Raw genomic sequence first — 22,604 nt, forward strand, 5'->3', positions numbered from 1 at the left:
TCGTTAATATGCCCAAAGCATGGTTATTTGGGTATTATATTGACATGACTAAACATATCATTCTTATGATTTGTCATTGAATACCACGAACCACTCACGAAATCTAATTATTAGATACAATTTCTCTGTAAAATCTTGCAAGCCGATATAGTCCTCTTATAATACCTAGTCTTTTCCTTGCTCGCTGTACAGTACAGATTATGTGAAATCACGATAGCATCATCTTACAGCTTTACTGCGGTAACAATCTACTTCAACGGTAAATGATGATAAATGCACGTCCACATCCCAAACCGTATAATTTCCATCCCGTATATTACTAGAGAATATCCCGTTATTCTATGATATAAAATATCCGAAACCCTTCGGGAATCTGTAAATATTGGCCACCCCTTGGCCACCAACTTTGCGGCTAATTGCAACCTTATCGTTTTTCGTTTTATAGCCAGAATTGAATAATGTTGAGAGACGCGGGTTGAAATAGGATAAACCGGATTCGTTGACCAGAATTTTTTGGAAGACTAAGCGTATCTTATAGGAGGAAGCATTGGATAGGTATATTCTTCATTTATTCCGGCACACATCAGAATGTTCATTCTTCTTCCTCCCGCCAGTTGGGACCTGCCACGTCATGCAGACTTCAAGGGACCTCCTTCACGGAAGCAGCCCAATTCAGATTCGACGCGTGTTTCAGAATAGCTGCTCGCTTGCGTGCCCGAGTAAAGGAATAGGAAAAACAAGAATGACCATTGCACTAACAAAAGGAGCTACTCCACGGCTGAAACCGAAAAGAGAGAGAGAGAGAGACAGCAACTAAAAATTTATAGAGAACGAAAAAATTGTATATCAAAATTTTGAATTTCTTGAGACTTCGAAAAACTAGGGAGGAAGACGCTTCGATTGATGTAAAACTCGCTCGAGGACTGAACGTAACTACTAACATCAGTTCATGAAAAAGGCTAGAGAATTAGATCGATGTCAATCTTCGACCTTCGTCGTAAGCGGTCCAATTGCATCACTCCCACGGAGAGAGTGGCCCAATGAAACTGAGGATTGTGAACAAAGCATAAACTCGAGGCACGCCCCACCATTTGTCCGTTTGACTTTGCTCTATAACTTGTGCTTTCTCACGAAGGAGATTCAAAACCGACCAAGTCGACTCCGGTGTTTCTAATGCTGTTACCTCATGGACCATCAGAACTAGAATGTAATCAGAAGATGGAACCTAGTGGGACGGTGAAAAAGAGGTCCTCAGTCAGTATGTCTTCTTTCTAACTACTGATTTTCTCACTTCCTTCTTAGCAGCTCCGTTGAACCCCGGTGCCGATGCTCCGACTGTGGATTCGTATAAGTCCTTCAACCTTCACATTTGAACATATGCGAAGTAATGAGATTAGGTCTATTGGTAAGAAAAATTAACGAGTGAACCAATGGAGATAGGTAAAAGCATATAACCACTATGCTATTCGAGTTTCGAATTACCTTGGCATGCTGACAAACAGAGCGATCACGGAGACTCCAGCAATAAGAGGAAATACAGGTGCAGGAGTTAAATCCTGCAAAGCATAAAACCAATTAGGTAATAAATAGCCACATGCACAGGAAGAACCATTATCAAGGAAAAAAGCCATCCGGGGGATAATTTAGGCAGCACTTTCAAGAAAGGTCTTCACTGTTTCCATGAGTTTTGGACCATGGTAACTTGAAACATTATCTCCTTTCATTTTGCTTTCATTTTTTTCTTGATTTCCTTGCAGATATCGAGAAGAGTGACAGTGAAGTCGCAACCAACCTGTTTGTGGTAATTCTCAATAACTCTGTATCTGAGAGGACCAACATGGATCTGAGATGTCTTTTGTAGGTCAACCTCAATAACGTCAGACTCAAACTTGAATGCGTTAGTAGCAACTTCAGATCGGATCTGAATGAGGTGTTTGCTCTTAGGCAAATCCTTCACCTGGAAGAAGTTGGACAGAGGGAGTGGGAAGACTGATTCAATCTTAGATGGGTCGATGGCTGATCTTATCTCAACCAGGAGCTTTGAGTGCGATTCCCACATTTTTTGTCCTTCAACATGGCAACTCAATATGGTTTTCTCTGGCTGTTCAAAGACCACAAAATCCATTCCTTTAATATCCTCAGTTTGGACCTGCACATATCAAGCAAGATCAACAAATCAGATCCTGTAATGACATCCCAGTAAAGTACATCAAACCCCTTACTCTTCAAGAGGTGTTTGCCAGATAAAAGTGTAGCTCATTGTTTGGTTGGAAATGCAAAAAAGAAGTGCCTGGAGATTCGTGAGTGAAAAAGATACTACAGGGGACAGGTTGGCATAACAAGAAATACATTATCTCAGGACTTGGGACATCAAGTCAAATTTAGTTAAACAAGAATATGAAGAAAAATATTAAGTACGGAACACTCATCCTCAATGATATGCATTTAATGATGGAAATACCTGAATAGTAACAGAATCTGGAGATGCTCGCTCAACCATAGAACTTCCTAGGCTATCCTTCCTTGCTACTCTGATTGTGTATGTTTTGCCAGGAAGAAGTCCTCTCAGACGGTAAGTTCCAGATGAATCTGTCGATGACTCCTCATAGAATCCTGAATCTGAACGAGCTTCAACAGAAACACCTTCTTTTGGCAGGCCAGATAAAAGAGTGACAATGCCTGTAGCACTGTACAGTAATTTAAGAAAATTCAGTAACATGTCTCAACACACCAAAATATTTGCAACAAAAATGCTCCTGCAGCAGTGTCTCAAGGACTTGATAGTTCTACCTTCCAAACAACAGACCATTGTCAAACACAAGTGCCAAATTTCGCAATTTATGGAATATACAACTCGAATGATATAATACAAGAGAATTTTAGTAAATCTTGTGACGAACATAAGTAGCTAGGCAGTTAACAATCACATCATGAAGGGGATAGTCCAAAATTCTGGATCCAATTAGGTTTCTAGAAGCACAAGTGGACAACTGTTAAGCTTTAACGAAAAGATCCAGAAAATAAACAATTATTGCCATATTACTTCCAAACCTAAAGACAGAGCAAGTGTGAATATTAAAGGATAAAAAATATGGGACAAAATGAGAGGCAAAGAAAAAGACATCTAAGGAGAACAAAAAGTCGTCTAAGTAAAACAAATCTTACAAAAACATCAAGTTAAATGACACTCTAAATTTTCATCACTGTGCTAAGTCTGCAGTGAGTTTAACACCAAAAAAAAAAGAAAAAAAAAAGCATCACTACGTTATTTCAGCTTTTACAAATACATGTAAGCTATATATATAACTGAGCTTTAACGGACAAAATATGTACCTGTAAGCAACTCGGGTTGCCTGAAACACAATTTCTCTGGACTCCCCGGAACCAAGTTCTATCGCCTGTGCTGCAGGTGAGAAGGCGTACTCCTGCAAGACATCACACAATTTAATCTCTTAGTCAAGGGGTGAAAATTAAACTTAGCTACATCCAACATTAAAACAAAATTTTGCATTGTGAATGAGTGCGCAGCCTAGTGGCTGGGCATGGTGGCTAGGGTGAAATAAGTTAAGAGGAATCAATGATACTTTAACTCTGGTTGCTGCAGAGAAACATCTCCACAGATAAAATACATCTAAAATGCTTGAAAAGCCACATGCTTCACCTCAGAGTACAACAATTCATGATCAAGCGTCACATGATAATGAGATAAATGAATTTCATCATGCTTCAAACAAGGTAGATAGATGGTACTAGAAAGCAGACAAAGTCAGAAAAGACAAAAAAAAGAAAACATCAATTAAAGCTCCACATATCAATACCTTAAGAAGAGGACGCAAATAGAAACTCCCAGGGAATAAGTTATCAAAGAGGAATGTTCCTCCAGCCCCAGATACAGAGTTGTTTCTGTAACCATCATCACCACTCAATGACAGTAGCACAGAAGGGATGGGTTCTTTTGCATCATCTTTGGAATGAACACGAACATATACTTGACCAAGCTTTTGACAGGAAAATGAATTACGCCCAACTCTCTTTAGATGATAACCAGGCTGCATGAGGAAATGAATTTAGAGCCAACATAAGAATTCAGCTATTTAACTACCATTGGCCAAAATAGGAAACCATAGTGTCAACCAAAACTGATATCTATTTTCTCACAGATCAAGACATAAAACTAAGCATAGAGCAAGAAAAGCACCAACATAGTCTCTTCTTGCCATTTCTGGTACTAGGAAGGAAATGCAGCAAGGGATAACTCAAGAAAAAAATTAATAGCCAATTGTTGAATTGATAGCCTAAATTGACCATTTGTGTTGATTGATTACTGCATCTTTAGAAAGACAAAATGAAGCCTCGTGAAGTGGCTTGATGCTCACCATGGAAGTGTGCTCTAAAGATGCACTTGTTAAGATCATTCATTGATGTTTGGTTTGCGAGATGGAAACAAGAGAGGAATATGGGGGAGTTTGTTTTGTGGTTTTTTTTTTTTTTTTTCTTGGGGGGGGTGGAAATCTCACCTTTTCCCTCCAATCCATTCTCACAAAAATTTCAAATTTTCTCAAATGTTTCATAACCACCTTTCATTTGCTTCCCCTCCCTTCTCTCCCAAACAAAGAATGCCTCTTTCACGTAATTTCCTTGCAGCTATACTCAAAGTTCTTAATTTTTTATGTGAGATGTTAAAGAGTATCGAAACTAATGCTATATCAGACTCTTATTTGGGAACAGAAAGTTGAAAAAAGGCACAAACGCCATATCAACAAGTCAGTTTTTTGGGGCCAGAACACATATGAGATTCAGAAACATGTCCAGGTAAATTAAATGAGTTCCACATGTGCCAGGGAAAATCGAAGAATACGAGGGAGACATACCTTTGAAGCCTTAATAGTGTAAGTAATATCATCATACAGAGGTCCTCCAACAAATGAACCATCTGAGCCTGTTGTAGTTCTAAGGGCTACTTCACCTTTCCTTAGTGGACCATTCTCACTGTCTCCTGCAGCTATAACCTTAACATCAACACCAGGAATAGGTGGCGAGACTGATCCTTCAATGTACAACCCAAGTCGACCAGAGAATGGAGGAATTGAGGATTGACAGCCGTCATTTGTTACCAAAATCTGTCAAGCAAGTAGGGAAATCAGTTATTTAGGTTCCAAGGGAAAATTTAAGAAATACAGGTGATGCTTTTCAGACATAATTAGAGAGCTCACAGAGAGGAGCTAAAATGGAAGCGAGCCCATTAATGATTACCTGATGCTGTCTTGGATAGAACAAGATCTTCTTTTCGCTGTCATCCCTGCAATACATTATAGTTGAAGCATGAACAATCAATGCCTCAAGGAAGGTTACCGACAATAGCAAGAAAAACAAGTATTCTGGCCATCACCACATAGGCATTCCATTAATAAAACATTAGATGCCAAAAAAGAGCGAGGAAAGATGTAAGTGTAGCTGCTTGGCTGGATATGATGAAAGTGATTGGAAGGATTAAATACAGGACAAAAATGGACAGAAAAAAAATGTTATTCAAGAAAAAAGATAAAGGGCCAATAAACATGATAAAGAAGAAAAGGATGATCACTTTTAAACAAGGTTTTAACTTGTGGTCCCAACCACGGAAGTGGCCCCACTACAATAGTCACCGATGCGGGCATATAATGGCACTGAATCGTGGATAGCGGTCAAAGCAGGCATAAGTTTTCAAAATATTCACTCAACATACATAAAAATTGACATGTTTGGAATTAACATACATTTGTGTTATCATCGTAACATTAATTTTGGGGCAATTTCTTTCATTTTCATCAGCCCATTTAATAATATACTTAGCAATAGTTTTGCTATAACAGAAAGGAGACAGACTAATAGAGGAACCAATAAAACAAAGACAGAAGACATCAAGCATGTGGCTCGAGAATTTCATTCTTTTCAGATTACAGTTGTAATACAAAACCCAACCCCCCGAAAAAAAAAAAAAAACCAGACGTTAGGCGTAAGCATCATTCTAGGGTAGAACCGAACAAATATAAACCGGTCCAGTTCAAAGTTTTAAAGTATGCAGGATCGGTTCCAGGTTCCAAAAATTGGAGAACTTGTTCCAACGAGCAAATTCTAGGTTCCAACCTAGAACAAGTTTTTGTATTTTTCTTATTCTCTGTTTTTGGGCGATTATGCGGCATTCCATGATGTCCAACAATGAGTGTGTAAGTTGAAACCACTAGTATGAGTTTCAATTTCAAACAATATCCATGACTGAGACTTTTACTTTGTTAATGTTTCATATTTTTTGTGTGTTTAAATATAAGTTGTGATCAATGAATTGTAGCAAATGGTGGCCACTAGAAGTGATAATTCATGACAATCATTCAATTAAGAGTACAGGTGGAACCTGGATAGACCTTGGAACCGACCCTAAAACCTACGATAGCATATGTTCCAAGTTTTAGGGTATGTAAGGTAGGTGGGTAGGTTTCAAGTTCCAAAAATGAAGGAACTTGTTTCGACAGATAGGCTCCAGGCTCTAGATGGAACCGCTCACCCCTACCAAGCATTGTCGTCTTCATCTTCTTCTTCTTCCAAACCAGCAGACAGACAGACAGACCAAAACACACAGATGACAGATCAGATTCGCGCTATCATCACAATAGCGGCCACAATGAGTTCTATTGCCACACTAGCGCTTGGTCTGAATTTGATTCCCGCTGCTACCACTATCTAAAATACTGCTTTTAAACAAATAAGAATAATAATGATAGTGGTGCAGACAACACAAAAGCCATTACGCATATATACCTGGAATCTCGAGGAATTAAGGTTAATTTATCTCCAATGTTCCCCCACACAGAATACTGGTATGCAGCAGTCTTTGTCTGTTCATCTCCATCAGATACAAGACTTGCCCTGGCAGCCTCAAAAGCATTTCCCTCATTACTTATCACATCCACAGTGATGTCTTCTGGTAATTGAAGCAAACTTGAATCAACATTAATAAGTCCTTTGAGAAGATATTTCTCTCCTTTTAGATTAATGGGCTGCAAAAAAAACATGCAATCAAATAGTGAAGGTAGGTACTGGAAATCAATTGCTCTATTAAACAAGATGAGAGAAATTTAAGTATCATACTGAAGGATCTGATGTATCAATTTTCACTGAAGAACTTCCAAAGAATATACACGAGTCCTCAAAGCGTAGTTCATGGACACCAGGAAATCTCACGCATATACGTTGGGAACCTTCCTGCACTTTCCCAACATGAAAAATGAATTCACTTAGACATATGTGGCTTTACTTAGACATTATTCAAATCTAAACTTCGATTTACAGCAAATGACCTTTATTTCCAACTTTAGCGATGAACCATCTGGTTGAGTCATAACAGCATTTACATCATGGGTGGATACGACATTGACCCAATAACCTTTTTGAACAAATACAATTCCCTTTACATCCTCAGAACCAACGTCAAGATCAATGATGCTCTGCTCCCAGCACCAATTATCTTCTCCAGCCTTTGATTTTAGCGAATCATGCCTCACCTGAATGAAAAATAAAACAAATGGAGCGATATTCAGATGGTATTTATTAACTCCCAGTTTTTGCTATAGCAAATCCTGAGAAACTAGTCTTCCAATGTGCTTGCATCAAAACATGACTATAGTTTTAACTATAAAAAAGAAAGTAGGAGATTGATAACTACCCATGGAAGGAGATTAAGGACTGGACACTTTACCTCAAGCTTGTACTTCCCAGGGAAAACTTTTGCGAAGAGGAATTCACTGTTATCGTCAATCAAACTAACTGTCTTCTTCTCTTCATCACGTTTGCCGATCATTCTTGTAAGAGTAATTGAAACCGATGAGCCACATTTCTCTTTGCATTCAACATGACCGAATAGGTTCACTAATGCCTTAGGTCAGGAAATAAAAGGGGAGAAAAGGGTTAGGTTCCAAAATCCAAAATAAAAAATGGAGATCCATACATTTCTACATTGACAGCATGGTTTAAATGAGACAACCTTACAAAATGCACATTTTCAGGCATTATCAAGAGACTCCAAGTGAGAAATTTGATGCAATTTCTGCAAGCTTTTCCATTAGGTGGAAAAAAGGAAAAAGGAAAGACAGCAAAAGACTTTATAACTCATAATCCAAAAAACTCCTTATTCAATGTTGTCAACTACTGATTCCAAATATTTTAAATAAATTTACAGAATCCAAAGGGTCTCAGCAAAGACACAAAAACAGACAAAAATAATTGAAAAAGCAAGTTTGGTAATAAGAACCAGTACCTGAGAAAATTCAACATTTAACGTTGGACTTTTAACAGTAACATCAGTATAAGGGGGCATAAAAAGAAGTCCAGAAGCAGTCTCTGGAGTAGCAGCCAGAGCAGAGAGGCGATATTCACCGGGCGGAACCTAAATGACATTGGAGAAGAGAAAGATGTAGCTGATACGTGCGAGGATAAGTGATCTTGGATATATAGATACGAGAGATCATGAACAGAGAAAAAAACACAAAAAGCAAAGACCAGAGTTTAACTCAGCTATCATCTACTTCAGGTGCAGATACCAATGTAAAATCAGTATATTTAATTATGAGGCTGATAAAGAATAGATCAAACTTGGAAATCCTCTTTATTTAAATAGTTCTACATTCTACCAGCATATCAGTCCTAGTTTGCACAAACCTTTTCAGTATTTCTACTGCTCATCTACATAACTCTACTGCATCAGGCTCAGAAAATAATAACCTTTAGACATTGGCAAAATATACAAAAACGCAAGCCAACTCTGGTTGGTCCTGCAGCAGATTTCTGGATCCATAAATTCAAATGATGAATCAATTTAATTAGGCCAAATGAGGTTTTAGTTTCTAGAATGTGTTTTTGAGGACCACTAGAAAAGCACAGAGAGAGAGAGAGAGAGAGAGAGAGAGAGAGGGAGAGAGAGCAAAATACCATAAATTTCATCACTAGACATATTTGTTGGAAAGAATATTCCCAATTACTCAAAAAAAAATTTAAATGAAGCAGGTCCTCACTTGACAGCTTTTTCTTCTGATTCATGTGTTATTCCAAATACATAAATCTATCATACAGTAACATGCAAAGAATAAATGAATCTACCTCAAAGCAGAAATTTCCGCTTTCATCTGTCTGCTTCATTTGAGGTTTCACATTCTCTGGACCATGAGTCAAAGCTACCTGGTGAATGAAACTATAATCATATTATCATCCAGGATGGAATCATTCTGAACGAAGAATAAATCATATCTAATACCTTTGCTCTATGGTTAGAATGGACCATACGAACCACACCACACAGGTCATAAGAAATTGCTTGGATATCTGCAACTGAAGCCATATTAGGCAGCACCTGAATGGACATTGAAAGAAAAGAGAAGCAGGAAGTCAGGAAAAAAGCCAGCCTCAAATGAAAATTAGCAAGTACAATACAAATATAAGTTGATATATATATATATTATATTGCTAGCAGTATAAAGACCAAATACAATATTTTCGGTCAAAATGCATTCACAAGTTCAATGATATTGCATACCAAATAATCCTTCAATGTTTTGAACTTGTAATGCTCCTTTACAGCTTCTATTGTGTAACGATTAGATGTCACCTGCAATCATTTACAAACAAAAATAATCAATATTTACAGATAGTTCATCAATTCGAACTACCCTACCTTAACATACCCCTAATATTCTGCCACAAAGGTTTGAAATTTGGAGACATGAGGAGGAAGTAAGTGAAATTACGTAATTTACACAAGGTTGAATCCCGATATAACATATATAAGATAAACAATGCACACATTATATCAATAACACAAGCTTATTTTATAGCAAAGAACAGGAGAACAAAATGACACGTTGAAAGAAAGAGCTAACCAAGTTTATGTTCAAGCTACAGTAAATAGATCCACAGGAACTTACTGCCATAGGTAAGATCTTAAAAGCTTTGTTTCTTGAGGAAGGAATTTAAAAAAAAAAAAAATCATCAAATAACAACACAACAAAAGCTTCAGGAGGACTTCAAGCACAAATTAATAGATCCTTGACATCTAGTATAGCAAGCACTCTGTTTCAGGCCAGCTGCTCACGGACAAAGTCTAGTAACTTGTACCTAGTACATATTATCACATTCCAATGTTCAAAGAAGATGCAGGTTTAGGAAGTCCGCAGGTAATGAAAGTGAACCATATGATCCACTTATTTCAAACTCTTTTTCTTTTACTCATCAAACAGATCCATATATCTATACTTACAAGAGTAGACCTTTAGTCTCTATAGAGAAGATCAGTTTATTACTAAGCAATATGATACCTTCTAACAAGCATTCGCTTATGAGTTCCCACTTGAATATGGTGAAAATTATCTTACAAATTCAATCCTGGATATGCCTTCTAATGTAGTTTGGAAGCTGGTGTAATCAAACATATAAGAAAATACAGTGTAAAGAGTAGGTGGAGATCTTGCTTAGGGGAAATCTTAACTAAGTAGAACCACACATGTCAGGAAAAGCTCACTAAGGAAACAATACCTGGTCAAGCTTGTACCGTCCTTGCTTGTCAGTGATAGACTTTTCATGACCATCAACTATAATCTTAACACCCTCGACTCCAGCATCATTCCCATCAACAACTCGACCGCCAATAGAAAATCCAGTAACCTAATTTAAGAGTAGTGAATAGTGATAGTAATTATTATCTGATATCAGAACCTGAGCGACAATACATAAGTCACTATTATTCATCAACAAATCATTCCACGAGCAGAATTTCTCTCCGCGTGCACCATATTATGTCACAAATGTACACTTTGTCATGCAATACATGCACAAAAGAATGAAAGCATACGCCTGCCTTGTAGGAACTTGAAAGTGTGATGGAAGAGTCATTTTCATGGAGAAAACAACTCCATACCAATAAGCCGCTAGTGCTACAAGCAGGCATTGGAAAAGACTAGACAAAGCCTACATCACAAGAATAATATGATGTAGCAACTGAATCAGAAGCTTCATGATTGCCAAGATTTTTAATTATAAATTTTTTGATAGACACATCAATCAGTTCTAAAGACTATATGAAGAATCTACACTTCAATCTTACTGGACCTTTTACAAGTTGTCAGCCTATCAAAGGAGACTGATATTGATTAAGAGAATACAAAGATGGCATTTAGAACCACCCTCAAGCAGTGGCAACAATTTCCGAGAAAAGGGCAAACTTAGAATGCACACATCCCACCATGGAATAAGCTATGCAAGATCATTATCAGGAGACAAAACGGAAAATAGGGAGACTGAATCTATCCATGACACATGTGAAACTGTTATACCTGATATTCTTACAAAAAGTGAGCAATTGGCAGATAATAAACTATCAAACATTGGCCAAGCAGGCATCTCAAGTTTTCATCATCATTTGTGATGGTGAGGAGAGCACTGTAATGGACACGTGCGCGTGTGAAGGATGACATGCTCATGTATTAAGTGAAATCAAATCAATTTATAAGGAGCTTGATATCTTTATTTTGTAACAGCAGACACTAAAATCCTAGTCCACATGGTAAAGATAAAATGAAAAGGCTTATCTTGCTTTATTCTTTTTTGCTTAACTGTTACCTGAAACTTTTGGGGAATCGTAACATGCTGATGCTCAACGGAAATGGATAAGACTGGAGGCGAAACATCAAATACAGTATTTTCACCCTTGTAGTAAGGTTTGAGCTCATAAGTTCCTGCATGATTTTCATAAAGCTGAGCAAGTCTGACCAAACTTGAACATCACTAGAATGCATTAATTTGATCTCTAAAGGCTCAAGCATCTCCAAGTATCTAAAATTAATGCCCAGCCCCAAAACATTGATGAAGGAAGTAACGCATGGCGCATGCTCCTATAGACCTCAATTTTGTCAGTCAAAACTCCAAACTCTGAATGATGCCCTGAAACTAAGGCAATCAAAAATATAAAATCCTATTTTCAATCTAAGATTCCAGCTCAAAAGGAAATATAGTAGCACATCCACATCCATAACAAGCAGACTTAACAATGTTTAAATGCTTAATTTACATTGACAACTGCTTTGAAGAAATAGACAAATTGCAATCGTCAGACCATGAGGATCTCACTAACCACAAAAGGAAACATCGGAGAGACATAATCATGGGAGTATGTTCTAATACTTCACAGGGCGATATTGGAAATCAGTATAGAACTGAATATAGAAGAAAAGCACGGAGGTAACATAGATCTCATTGCTCTTGCATTTTTTCAAAAGTTCCATCATAAAGAAGCACAACTTGGTCCATTTAGGTACAGTCAGTTTCATTTTCTGATATGTCAGCATAATTATCAGGATGCGTTTAACCCTATACCATATTACGAAATTTAGACATTTACAAGCCCATGACTGCTGAATTAGCATACAAGACAACCACGGGACAGGGAGGAGAGACCAAGAGTGATGTATTGGGCGAGAGAGGAAAGATATGTCAATTCAAAGAACAAAAGCAGTACCACAGGGGATGGATTTAAACACGAATTTTCCATCAGCGTCAGATGCAGTATGACAGAGAGCTTTTCTCTGTGAAGGCAGAATCACATGATCATCGACTTGCGGACAGTCCACCTCAACAACATCATCCGAGAATAGGTAAATGTGAACTCCCAATATTGGATTACCCTACGAAACAACAATTTTCTCTTATTGTAAGATTGGAACCACTAATAAAACAATAACACCCTAACACGGTGAGGCCAACTGTAGATACAATTTAACTTAGATAGCCAACAGAAAGAGAAAATAGCATGTGCACAAGGTATAAGGAGTAAGTATAATAATGAGTAGAGCTGTGTCATCAAATACATGAAAAAAATAGGGTCAGCATGAGTCTTGCTGTAAATATTAACTAGAGCTATTCTATAAATTCATTGTGAATAAACAATAGTTGGAATCCTCTCTGCCACGTGAATACATCCACCAACTTAAAAAATAAAAGAAAAGGATGAACTGACAGTCCAGTTATAGATCAACAAGAAGTGCTTTCAAAACAGTGAGAAAGGTAAGACTTTTACCATACGAATAATCTAAGGAGTTCAGTAAAAGCTTTCATAGATAATTGTGTTTTCTTCCACGGGAAAATTTTGATGTATGATCCAGCTGTTAAAGAAAGTTTCAAACAAAATGTGGAGGATGCACATTTCCATGCAATCCTAATGGACACCTAAATTTACCTGGGCAACAACAGATCCACGGATGTCATACCCTGGGACAAAAAAAATGTCATTTACAATGCCATTTTCAAATCCCAGTTCTATCTGCAGATAGAAAATATTCAAGTCAATGATCAGGAGAGAAACAGATTTGGACAAGCAGCAAGTTATACACAGTCATCAGCAGCACGATATAATAATTTGTTTCTAAAACTGATTATTGCTTTGCAGTTTCCTTCAATTGCAATATTTTGGTTTGGATGAGTATAAATCCTTGTAAAGTACACAAAGAGAAAAAGATTGAACAGAAATGATAAAGTCATCAAATTCAAAAGTATCCAACCTCAGTTGAACCTCTGACTTCAACATTCAAATCTGGATGAGAAGCACGTAAACTGTATATCCCTGTCTTCCAAGAAACACAATTCAAGAAGTTCACAATGAGTATGGCATTGACAGCACATATTGTGGCAAATATCTGACGCAGAGTAGGTTTTATAGGCAACTGAAATGTTGTAGTGTATCATGTTAAACATGTACATATTATCTTGTAGTGTATTGTTTTAAACATATACATATTATGCGGTACAGAAGTTCATTGTTTAAACTATCTGAACAGGAGTTGCCAAAGTTGCAAACAAACAAATTACCCCATAAAATACCAGTTAAAACTAAAAGAGTAAATGAAATTGTCTATACCTGGAGTAACATTTTTGAACTTGTAGCTTCCCTCAGATGACGTAGAAACAGAAGAGACAATATCACCAGTAGAAGACAAAAGGTCAACAATTACATTTGAAGGACCTTCATTCTTACGAGAACAGCTCTCACCACCAACAGCTCCAACAACCCTTCCTGAGACCGTGAACCTATCATATGGAGAATTGCACCAATATGCAACAATCATGAGCAGACAGCTTGATGACGAAAACTTTACACACAATGAAGAAATTAAAAGATTGCATCAGACAAACCCAGTGAACTGGAAATTAATGTCATTGTTGTTGTTGCAACCGGCAGTGTCTATCACAACAGGGACCTTCAACATAAAGAAAAAAGTAAGGGAAGACATATTTAGGAACATGCATATCTGTCAGAAAGCAGAATATTTTGCATAAGCAGTGGAAAGAACCTAACAAGACAACAGAGAAACTCTACTTAAATAACAGCAAAAGTAACTGACCTTATCTGGAAGCCATGACCATCCTTCAGGTCCATTAACTCTGAGTTCAAAAGAACCCTGCAAGTATCCTTAGCTTAGATGGCCAGAATGCAGGGAAAAAGTAACATGCTCAAAGAACTTGCAGTAGAATCAATTCTTTGTCAAGGATGCAATATTTAGGCATTATAAAGCATCATTTTGTTCCACCGTAAGTTATTCACGTAAAGAAACGTTTAGATCTGATTCACTCATATGGAACCTTTAAAAAGATTGCATTTCCACTAACTTGCCATAGAGCTCTGATAGTTGACTCCAATTTGATTTTCCAAGTGGCTTTACGTGTGGACTATTCGGAGGAATTCATGTAAAATTAATGAGCTTCTTTTCGCTTTTCTTTTTTTTTTTTAGAAAGGGGGGGTAGTGGGGTGGGAACTAGTGGGACAGGAATATGAAGCAGTGGAATTTATCAACCAATCTGCTACTTCAGGGTGAGTTTGGATCAACACCTTGTTTTCAGCAATACCTTTTGGGTGTGTGAATCAAAGAATGCTAAAAATTGTTTTGCATTGCTTCACCATGGACAATGCGAGTAATTAGACAGACAAAAATCTTTGCAGCCAATGCATAATTTTGCTCAAAAGAAATTAGAGAAGATCAAAACAAAACCTGTCTATAAGAAACTGAATGATTTTTCAAAAACATGACATTGACTTCCTATAAGTTTAAGTGTTCTCTCATTTCTTTCACCTCAACTATTTCTTTCCAGCACTTCCAGTTTTGCATGCCTCCCACTGTGCTACAATTTGTATGAAATTAATAATGAAACCAAGCATGTCATAAGCTTTACATAAAATTGTCAAAGTTAATCAGCCAAAAACAAAAAGAAAGCATAAAAAATTGCTGAAGCACAATCACAAATAATATAATCATCATCGAATTGCAAAAACTTCAGAAAAAAGAAAAAGCAAAAGAAAGCAATACCTTGTCATAAACTGGAATGAAGTAATAACCATTGGGGGCACATTGAGTTCTGTCTTTTACCAATCCATCTACAGTGCGGAGTTCAACCTGTGATTTAGTACCGCAAGACTTTTAAGCATAAATATCGACAATAAAAGTGCCTAAAACTTAACATAGCACAAAACGACAGAGTAATCACTCAGGCATACATGCAACAACCATAACATTGCACATCTCTGCATGATGATGCAGAGAAGCCGATGTATGAACTATTTTGATTGGTCTTAAAGTGAAAATCTTCCTTGTCAAGGTCACTCAACAGAACATTGACCATCCATGTCAAGACCCCACAAAAGTTGTTCAGGTGAAAAGTTTGTTTCTCCAATCCTAGTCTAGCAACAAGGAACATCCAGGCTGATACACTACTTTTTTCCATGATAAGTGACATTTTCATGCAACCGAAGACATGGGATGTCAAACAAAATGGATGATGGATACATGAGATTTTGCACACTGAACCTCGATCTAAAAGATGAGACCTTACTACAAAACTAATTGAAGAATGGAGTGTGAGAGAGCAATGTCGAGCCCACACAGTTCACTACTAAACTCAAGTAAAAAAAGTCAAGGCTCAATATGTTTCGAGCTAGAGCTTGAGTCAATCAAGTACTCAACATACTCGAGCTCAGCTCTACTCAACTAGGCTTAATTCACAAAAGTCAATTCTCATGCAAGCTGCAGAAAGGTTATGACAATGACTTAAGCTCAAGCCCGAAGTAGCTCAACTCATCTTCCACTGCAACCTAGTCAAGAACATCCCCCCCTCATCTTGCAGAGGAAGCATGGGAGAAAAAGAGCAGTTTAACGTGCACAACCACTTCGGTCAAAATCACCATAGCAGCGCAGCAAACATCAGACCACCACTAAAACATGTTCAAACGCTTATTTGGACTCGACACTTATAAAAACAGTGGAAGTTCCTTCAAGATTATAAAGTACACCAAATTAATCAATCCCCGTCCCGAAACCACGAACTACAGAAACCTCTAACCCTTGCTTCATCACTAGGATCATTGCACAACAGAGAGAAACCAATTAATTGCAGTTCAATTACCGCGATTTCAGAGTAATCCAACTTCCCGTCGCTCGGCTTCCTCGACTTGATCAGAGCCTGACTCGCCTGCAACCACCACAAGCAGCAGAGATCAAACCACCGCCACTCTCACCGAGAAGTTCACCTCAACTAGTAGCACAACGCCGGACGAGAGACGGTCGCCCCGTTCCGATCCGCGATTCCTCTCGCCCCGCACGAATTTGACAACGGGAAGAAACGGGACGTTAGCCGGGGGAGAAAGTCCCCCGATCCTACCTCGACGAATCCGCCGCAGCCGTGGATGGAGTCGGCGAGGGCGGAGGAGGCGGCGGAGGAGACGGCGAGCAGCAGGCAGAGCAGAGCGCGCGTCGCGCGGGGCGTCATCGGGGACAGCGAGGGAGTGGTGGTGGGGGGATTCCGGCGGCGATTCTCACGCGGGCATGGATCGATCGGGGAAAGCGCAATGCGCGCGTGTGGCGTTCTCTCTCCTCTCCTCCGCCTCCGGCCGATGGAAAACGGGAGCAGCGTGGGGGGTGTCTGATCGGATCTAAAGTGCGACCGAGGGTTTAATGTCGTCCGCCCTTTTTTTTTATGGGTTTTTAGATGCCGTCGCAGGATGCCGTCGCTCGCTGGCTGGCAGGCTGGCTGGCTGGTCCGGTCAGGACTCGAATCGAAGAGTCCCGCGAGGCAAAATACTTCGGGCTACTGTCGAAGGTGAACTATCAAGTCCGGTAATAAAAATAACGTTGTAAACTACTGATGAAATTAGATAAACTTCACAACAATCAAGTGGATGTCGGTGATCGGCTCAAATGAGAGTTGGTAACTAATACGTGTTATTAGAATAATTGATAATTTCAAAATGAGTTGATAGTTGCTTGTAAAAATTAATGACTTTTTAACCTGTTGTTAAGGTCCACAAAATTAAATGTTTGGTGGACTGACGCTATTTGGATTCTTCGAGCGAGGGCGGAGCTTCTAAAGCATTCGCTTTCGTATCGGGTATGTCATCATTTACCGCTAGGGTATGTACAAGAGGTGAATGAAATTAGGATCGAGAGCCTTGAACTCCTTCGCCATTTTAAGGTTTTTCTCAAGGAGCCATCACGGTATTGTGAATACAAAACACGTAGCACTTTACCACTTCGCCGTCTTTAGCTTGGTCCCTATGTACCTCACGTAGAGCCTGCTTGTCGAGCTCTTCTCGAAATAGTGTTTAAAGGTGTCCGGTTGCTTGAAGCATCAGGCTCATGCCTCTTCAGTCTTCATTACCATTTTGAAAAGCTTTTAAAAAGAGTCCTACCGTGAGTACCAAAAGAAAAGGTATTGCATAAAATTCAATCCAAACCAATATAATAAATAGTCGATTGGATAAACCAACCAAAAGACTTGTTCTTGAGCTCGATCACAAATTGATCAAACTTTCACAAATCAAGTTTTACAGATCAAATGGAGATGCATTTGAGTGAAAGTAAGGCATGCCAATGTTGGGATTATGTTGTAGCAATTGTGGAAAAAACCGATGGGTCGGTTTATTAATATGATAGAAAGTTTACCCTTTTGAACTAGCTTTTTGAGGTGAAAATAATTATTTCAATCTAAATGGTTAGTAAATTAGTCTACTGGAGAAGTGAAGTGCAGCACCCGAAATTAAGTGAAACTTGAAGGAAGAGGGTAGAATTAACACTAAACTAGAGCAAAATGTGTGAAATTTAATGGAAATGGAAACCCTTTGGCAATATCGGCTAATTTTTCAATTTGCAACAATGACTAGAGAATATATTTATTATAGAATTAAGAAGTAAAAAAAAAAAAAGTCATTTCTTTATTCTGAAAATGATTTCTGAAATCAAGTCATTTTCTTTCTTTTTTCTTTTATTCTTTTTCCTCCTTTAGCCTAGCCATCATCAAGCCCAGTGACCTCACCAAGCCACTGCAAGGTTGGCGAGGTCACCAATTCTTGTCTTTGGCCAATCGTTGACTATTGCCAAGGCCGACAACCACTTAGAAGATGGAGAATAAGAGAGGAAAAAAAGAAAAGTAAAGAAAATGTCATAAAATAATTTAAAAAAATAAAAGAAATTCTACATCATAAAAAAAAAATTGAAAGTTGTAGCAGATGCATTTCTATTATTTTTCTATTCCACGAGTATAAATTTTGTGTAGTTAGTAAACGCGTTCAAATACTCAAAACTCATCGAGGAAACAAAATCCAGAAAATCGAGAAAGCAAAATCAAGAAAAATTATCCCTGAGCAAATATTATTCTTGAAAAAAAAATGATTATCAAAAGCACCATAAGGTCGTGTTTGATAATGATTCGTTCTCGAGCAGATTCTAACCGAAATGATTTTTTTTATTCTCGTTCTTGGGAACTATTTCTAAGCATTTTAAGACGCTTGGTAACTATCCAAAATTTCGATTATGGAATAGAATTACATTTGGTACCGTGCTCATTGATTATGTTCCAAATCAATTTATTTTAATTTTTAAATATTTTTTCTTTTTTTTTTCCCTTTCTCTCTCATGTTCTTTTTCTTCCGATGGCCGGTTTGGCGACCGACTAAACAAGGGCCGGCAACCTCACCGAAGCATCACCGGCCCTCGTCGGATCTAGCGAGGCCGAGCCTCGCTAGTGGCTAGGTTGGCCTTGCCCAGGGCTGGGTGAGGCTCGCCTGGCCATCGGCGAGGCTAAGCAAGCCTTGTCGAGGCCGGGCGAGGCCCGCCCGGCCACCGGTGAGGCTTGCTTAGAGCCTCGCCGGTGGCCGGGACAGCCTCGCCAAGGTTGGGTGAGGCTCGCCCGGCCACCGGCGAGGCCGGGCGACCCTCACCGGTCACAAGGCTTGCCCAACCCCCGGCCGAGGCGAGCCTTGCCCAACCCTCCAAAGCAAGCTCGCAGTGGCTAGGCGGGCCTTTGGCGAGCTTGCCTTTGGCAAGCTCACCGCCGCCGCCGCGGCGGCGACTAGCATCGGCGGCGGACGGTGACCGCAAGATGGCAGTCGATGAAAAAGAAGAAGAAGAGAAAATGGAAGAAGGAGAATTGGTTTTGATTCTTAAATTTGTTCCTAGAAGAAGAATCAACTTTTTATTATTATTATTATTGATTCGTTCCAAATCTACTTCCGAGAACAAAAATTTTACCAAACGCGATTTTGTTCCCAAACTGATCCCGGGAACAAAAAAATCATAATCATGTACTATTTGGATGGTTACCAAACAGTGCCTAAGTGTCTCTTTCTCCCTTACACTCTTTCCTTCTATACTCGATTTCCATCGGCAGTATTGAAATTCACATGAAATCCCTTTCTCAAACTCCTCCGCTTTTCCATGATCTTCACCAATTCTATGATTTCAATTAGGGGTGTTAAATGGGTCATTGACCCATTTATGGACCCATTTCTAGTTAAATGGGTCGTTAATAGGTCAAGCCTCAATTCTCAAAACACCTATAATGGGTTTTGAAAATAAAGCGGTTGAGATCTATAGGTCTTAAATGGATCTGAGAGCAGCAGACCCATTTAAGACCCATTTATCAACCCATTAGAAATGAATCCATTTACAAAGAGAAACTCTCTCTTTTCTATTTAACTTTACAAAAATATTTTTTTTTTTATCCCACCGCCCTCAGCGACGTAGCTGGCTCGGGCTCTCTCTCCCTCATGAAAGGGAGAAGTTCGAATCCTAGAGGCGTCGTTAGGGATTCTTACCTAGAGTATTGTAGTGGTGGGTTCTGCAGTCGCTCCCCCAGGATTGGCTCGCCGACGTCGGGCGAGTTCGAGCTCGCCCCTCGTCGAATCTTCGAGCTCGCCTCTCGTCGGATCCTCAAGCTCGCCCCTCATCGGATCCTCAAGCTCGCCCCTCGTTGGAACTTCGAGCTCGCCCGACGTCGGATCTAGCAGATCAGGCAAGGAGGAGGCCTTGCTCGAGGCTCGCTTGTGGCCGACCGTTAGCCATCGTCATGGCCGGCAGTCGACCAAAGAAGAAGAAGAAGAAAAAAAAAAAAATTAAATTAAAATTTATATTTTAAAAATAAAAAAAATAAAAAATAATATTTTAAAAAATAAAAAATAATTAAAATTCGATTTTTTAAAATAATTATTTTAAAAATTATAAAAATTATCCATTAAATTTGTGTTGTATAAAACTATTTTAGTAATACCATTTTTTAAAAATATATATAAGATTTTTTTAAGTTTAGTTAAATGGGTCGGGTATGAGTTGGGTTGGGTATGGGTCGAAAAATTTACATTAGGCATAAATAGGTCATAAATGGGTTAATGGGTCAATTTGTGTCAAACCATTAATGACCCGACCCAACTCACCCATTTAATACCTCTAATTTCGGTCATCATTATGGAGCAATCGTTTTTCTTGCAATGACTTTCTCCTCTCTCACGAACTGACTATATATTGTGCAACTATTTCTTTTTAACTTGAGTAAATCGAGGTACTCTATCTCTAACTTTGATCGACGTAACCTCAATACATCTTACTGACCAAAAAAAAAAAACCTCAATACATCTTATTAAGACCAGCAAGCCAAGGTTAGGCTGGATGAACTCCAATCAAGGTTGAACTAAATATAACTTGACTCTTGCATTTTATTCGTTCTTCTTGACTTATGCCTCAACTTGAATCTAATTATAAACATTTCGGCCATAAATTTACATTACCAACACGTAAGCTTAACAATTTTAATTCTAGTAACTTTTCAATTTGGTTAGGTCACATTTCTTACACTTATATCCTAAAACATGTGCAAAAACCACAAAAAAAAACCCTAAATTATGTCTATTGTGACACATTTGTTTAAACTTTTTTCTATGATGTTAAAATTCTAAAGGTTATATCTATATAATACATTTACCCTACATTAAAGCTTTGTAAATTAGAATTGTTAAAAGGGAAAAAACTACAAAAAAAACCCCAAATTTTGTCCAAAGTGACAAATTTACCCCAAATTTTTTTTTTTGATATAAAAAACCCCGAAGTTTGCTAATTGTGACACAAATACCCCAAACTTTTTTTTGTGACACAAAAAACCCTAAACTTTCATTTGTGTGACACATTTACCCTAAATCATAGGGGCATTTTGGTCTTTTTTCTTTTTTTCTTCTTATTCTTTCTTCCCTCCGCCGGCACCTAGTGAGGGCCGCCGGTGAGGGTCGCCCTTGCTTGGGCTAGCTAGGGCCGCCCTTGCCTGGCGTTGGCGAGGGCGCCCTCGCTCGACATCAATGAGGGCACCCTCGCCTAACACCAGCTTCCCTCCACCGGCTCCACCATGGCCGGCGGAGGGAAAATAGAAGAAGAAAAAATAAATAAAAAAATAAGACGAAAATGCCTTTAATAGGGTAAATGTGTTACAGTTTGTAAAGTATGGGGTTTTTCATGTAAAAAAAAAGTTTGGGGTTGTCACTTTGGACAAAATTTAGGGTTTTTTTTATGGTCTTTTCCTTTGTTAAAAATATGCCTATACGAGTGTTAGAAAGTAAACAGTGTTAATATGGCACCCTTGCAACTTAAGTGAAATAAAAATAATCTTGTTTTAGCTAAATGATTATTTAATAGAATGTCGAAGGATGGCAAATATGTTACATATGTACAATTTGGTTTTTTTTTTAATGCTACAATAAAGTGTTTAGGTTAAATGTGTTACACTTGAAAAAAATTGAAATCTTTAATGTCACATAAAAAGTTTATAGAAATGTGTTACAATAGGCATAATTTGGGTTTTTTGTGGCTTTTTTTCCTGAAATATTAGGGTTAATATCTTGAAAAACTCCAAACTAGTATACATGTGACAAATTTACCAAAAATTATTTTTTTGACCACAAAAACCCCAAACATGTACACCTTTAACAAATTTACCCAAAACTTATACGCTCGTGGCAAATTTACCCTATATTAGTTTCCGTTAAATTTTATTGTCATATTACTAAGTTGAATGACATGTGACAATTAACTAATTTACCAATTTATTATTTTATTCTCCATCTGTTACATTTATACAATTTTTGTGATTTTTTGTGATATTAAACTAATTTAATAGATGGTATATTTGTCACAAATGTACCAGTTTAGGATTTTGGCAATTGAATAAATTAGTTTTGGATAAATTTGTCATAAGTATACCAGTTTTAGATATTTTATGGTCAGCTA

General features: G+C 38.2%; 1 protein-coding gene across 1 annotated transcript; it reads right to left on the bottom strand.

The window, feature by feature from the left end:
• Positions 1 to 803: 803 nt before the first annotated feature.
• LOC104456672 (nodal modulator 1) lies at positions 804 to 17,026 on the bottom strand. The gene is made up of 27 exons (XM_010071526.3): positions 16,723 to 17,026; positions 16,468 to 16,533; positions 15,375 to 15,461; positions 14,415 to 14,471; positions 14,206 to 14,270; positions 13,931 to 14,100; positions 13,575 to 13,636; positions 13,253 to 13,336; positions 12,536 to 12,701; positions 11,641 to 11,756; positions 10,558 to 10,686; positions 9,563 to 9,634; positions 9,284 to 9,379; positions 9,130 to 9,207; positions 8,291 to 8,419; positions 7,733 to 7,909; positions 7,335 to 7,538; positions 7,126 to 7,239; positions 6,796 to 7,034; positions 5,254 to 5,299; positions 4,872 to 5,120; positions 3,819 to 4,049; positions 3,334 to 3,425; positions 2,462 to 2,687; positions 1,793 to 2,149; positions 1,483 to 1,556; positions 804 to 1,361 (listed from the first exon to the last, which is right to left on the bottom strand). Exons 1-27 carry the CDS (start codon positions 16,828 to 16,830, stop codon positions 1,256 to 1,258), a joined length of 3,600 nt encoding a protein of 1,199 aa, XP_010069828.2. The 5' UTR covers positions 16,831 to 17,026; the 3' UTR covers positions 804 to 1,255.
• Between the last annotated feature and the right edge of the window lie 5,578 nt (positions 17,027 to 22,604).

Source organism: Eucalyptus grandis, chromosome 8 (genome assembly GCF_016545825.1).
Source record: "Eucalyptus grandis isolate ANBG69807.140 chromosome 8, ASM1654582v1, whole genome shotgun sequence".
Taxonomy (NCBI): domain Eukaryota; kingdom Viridiplantae; phylum Streptophyta; class Magnoliopsida; order Myrtales; family Myrtaceae; genus Eucalyptus; species Eucalyptus grandis.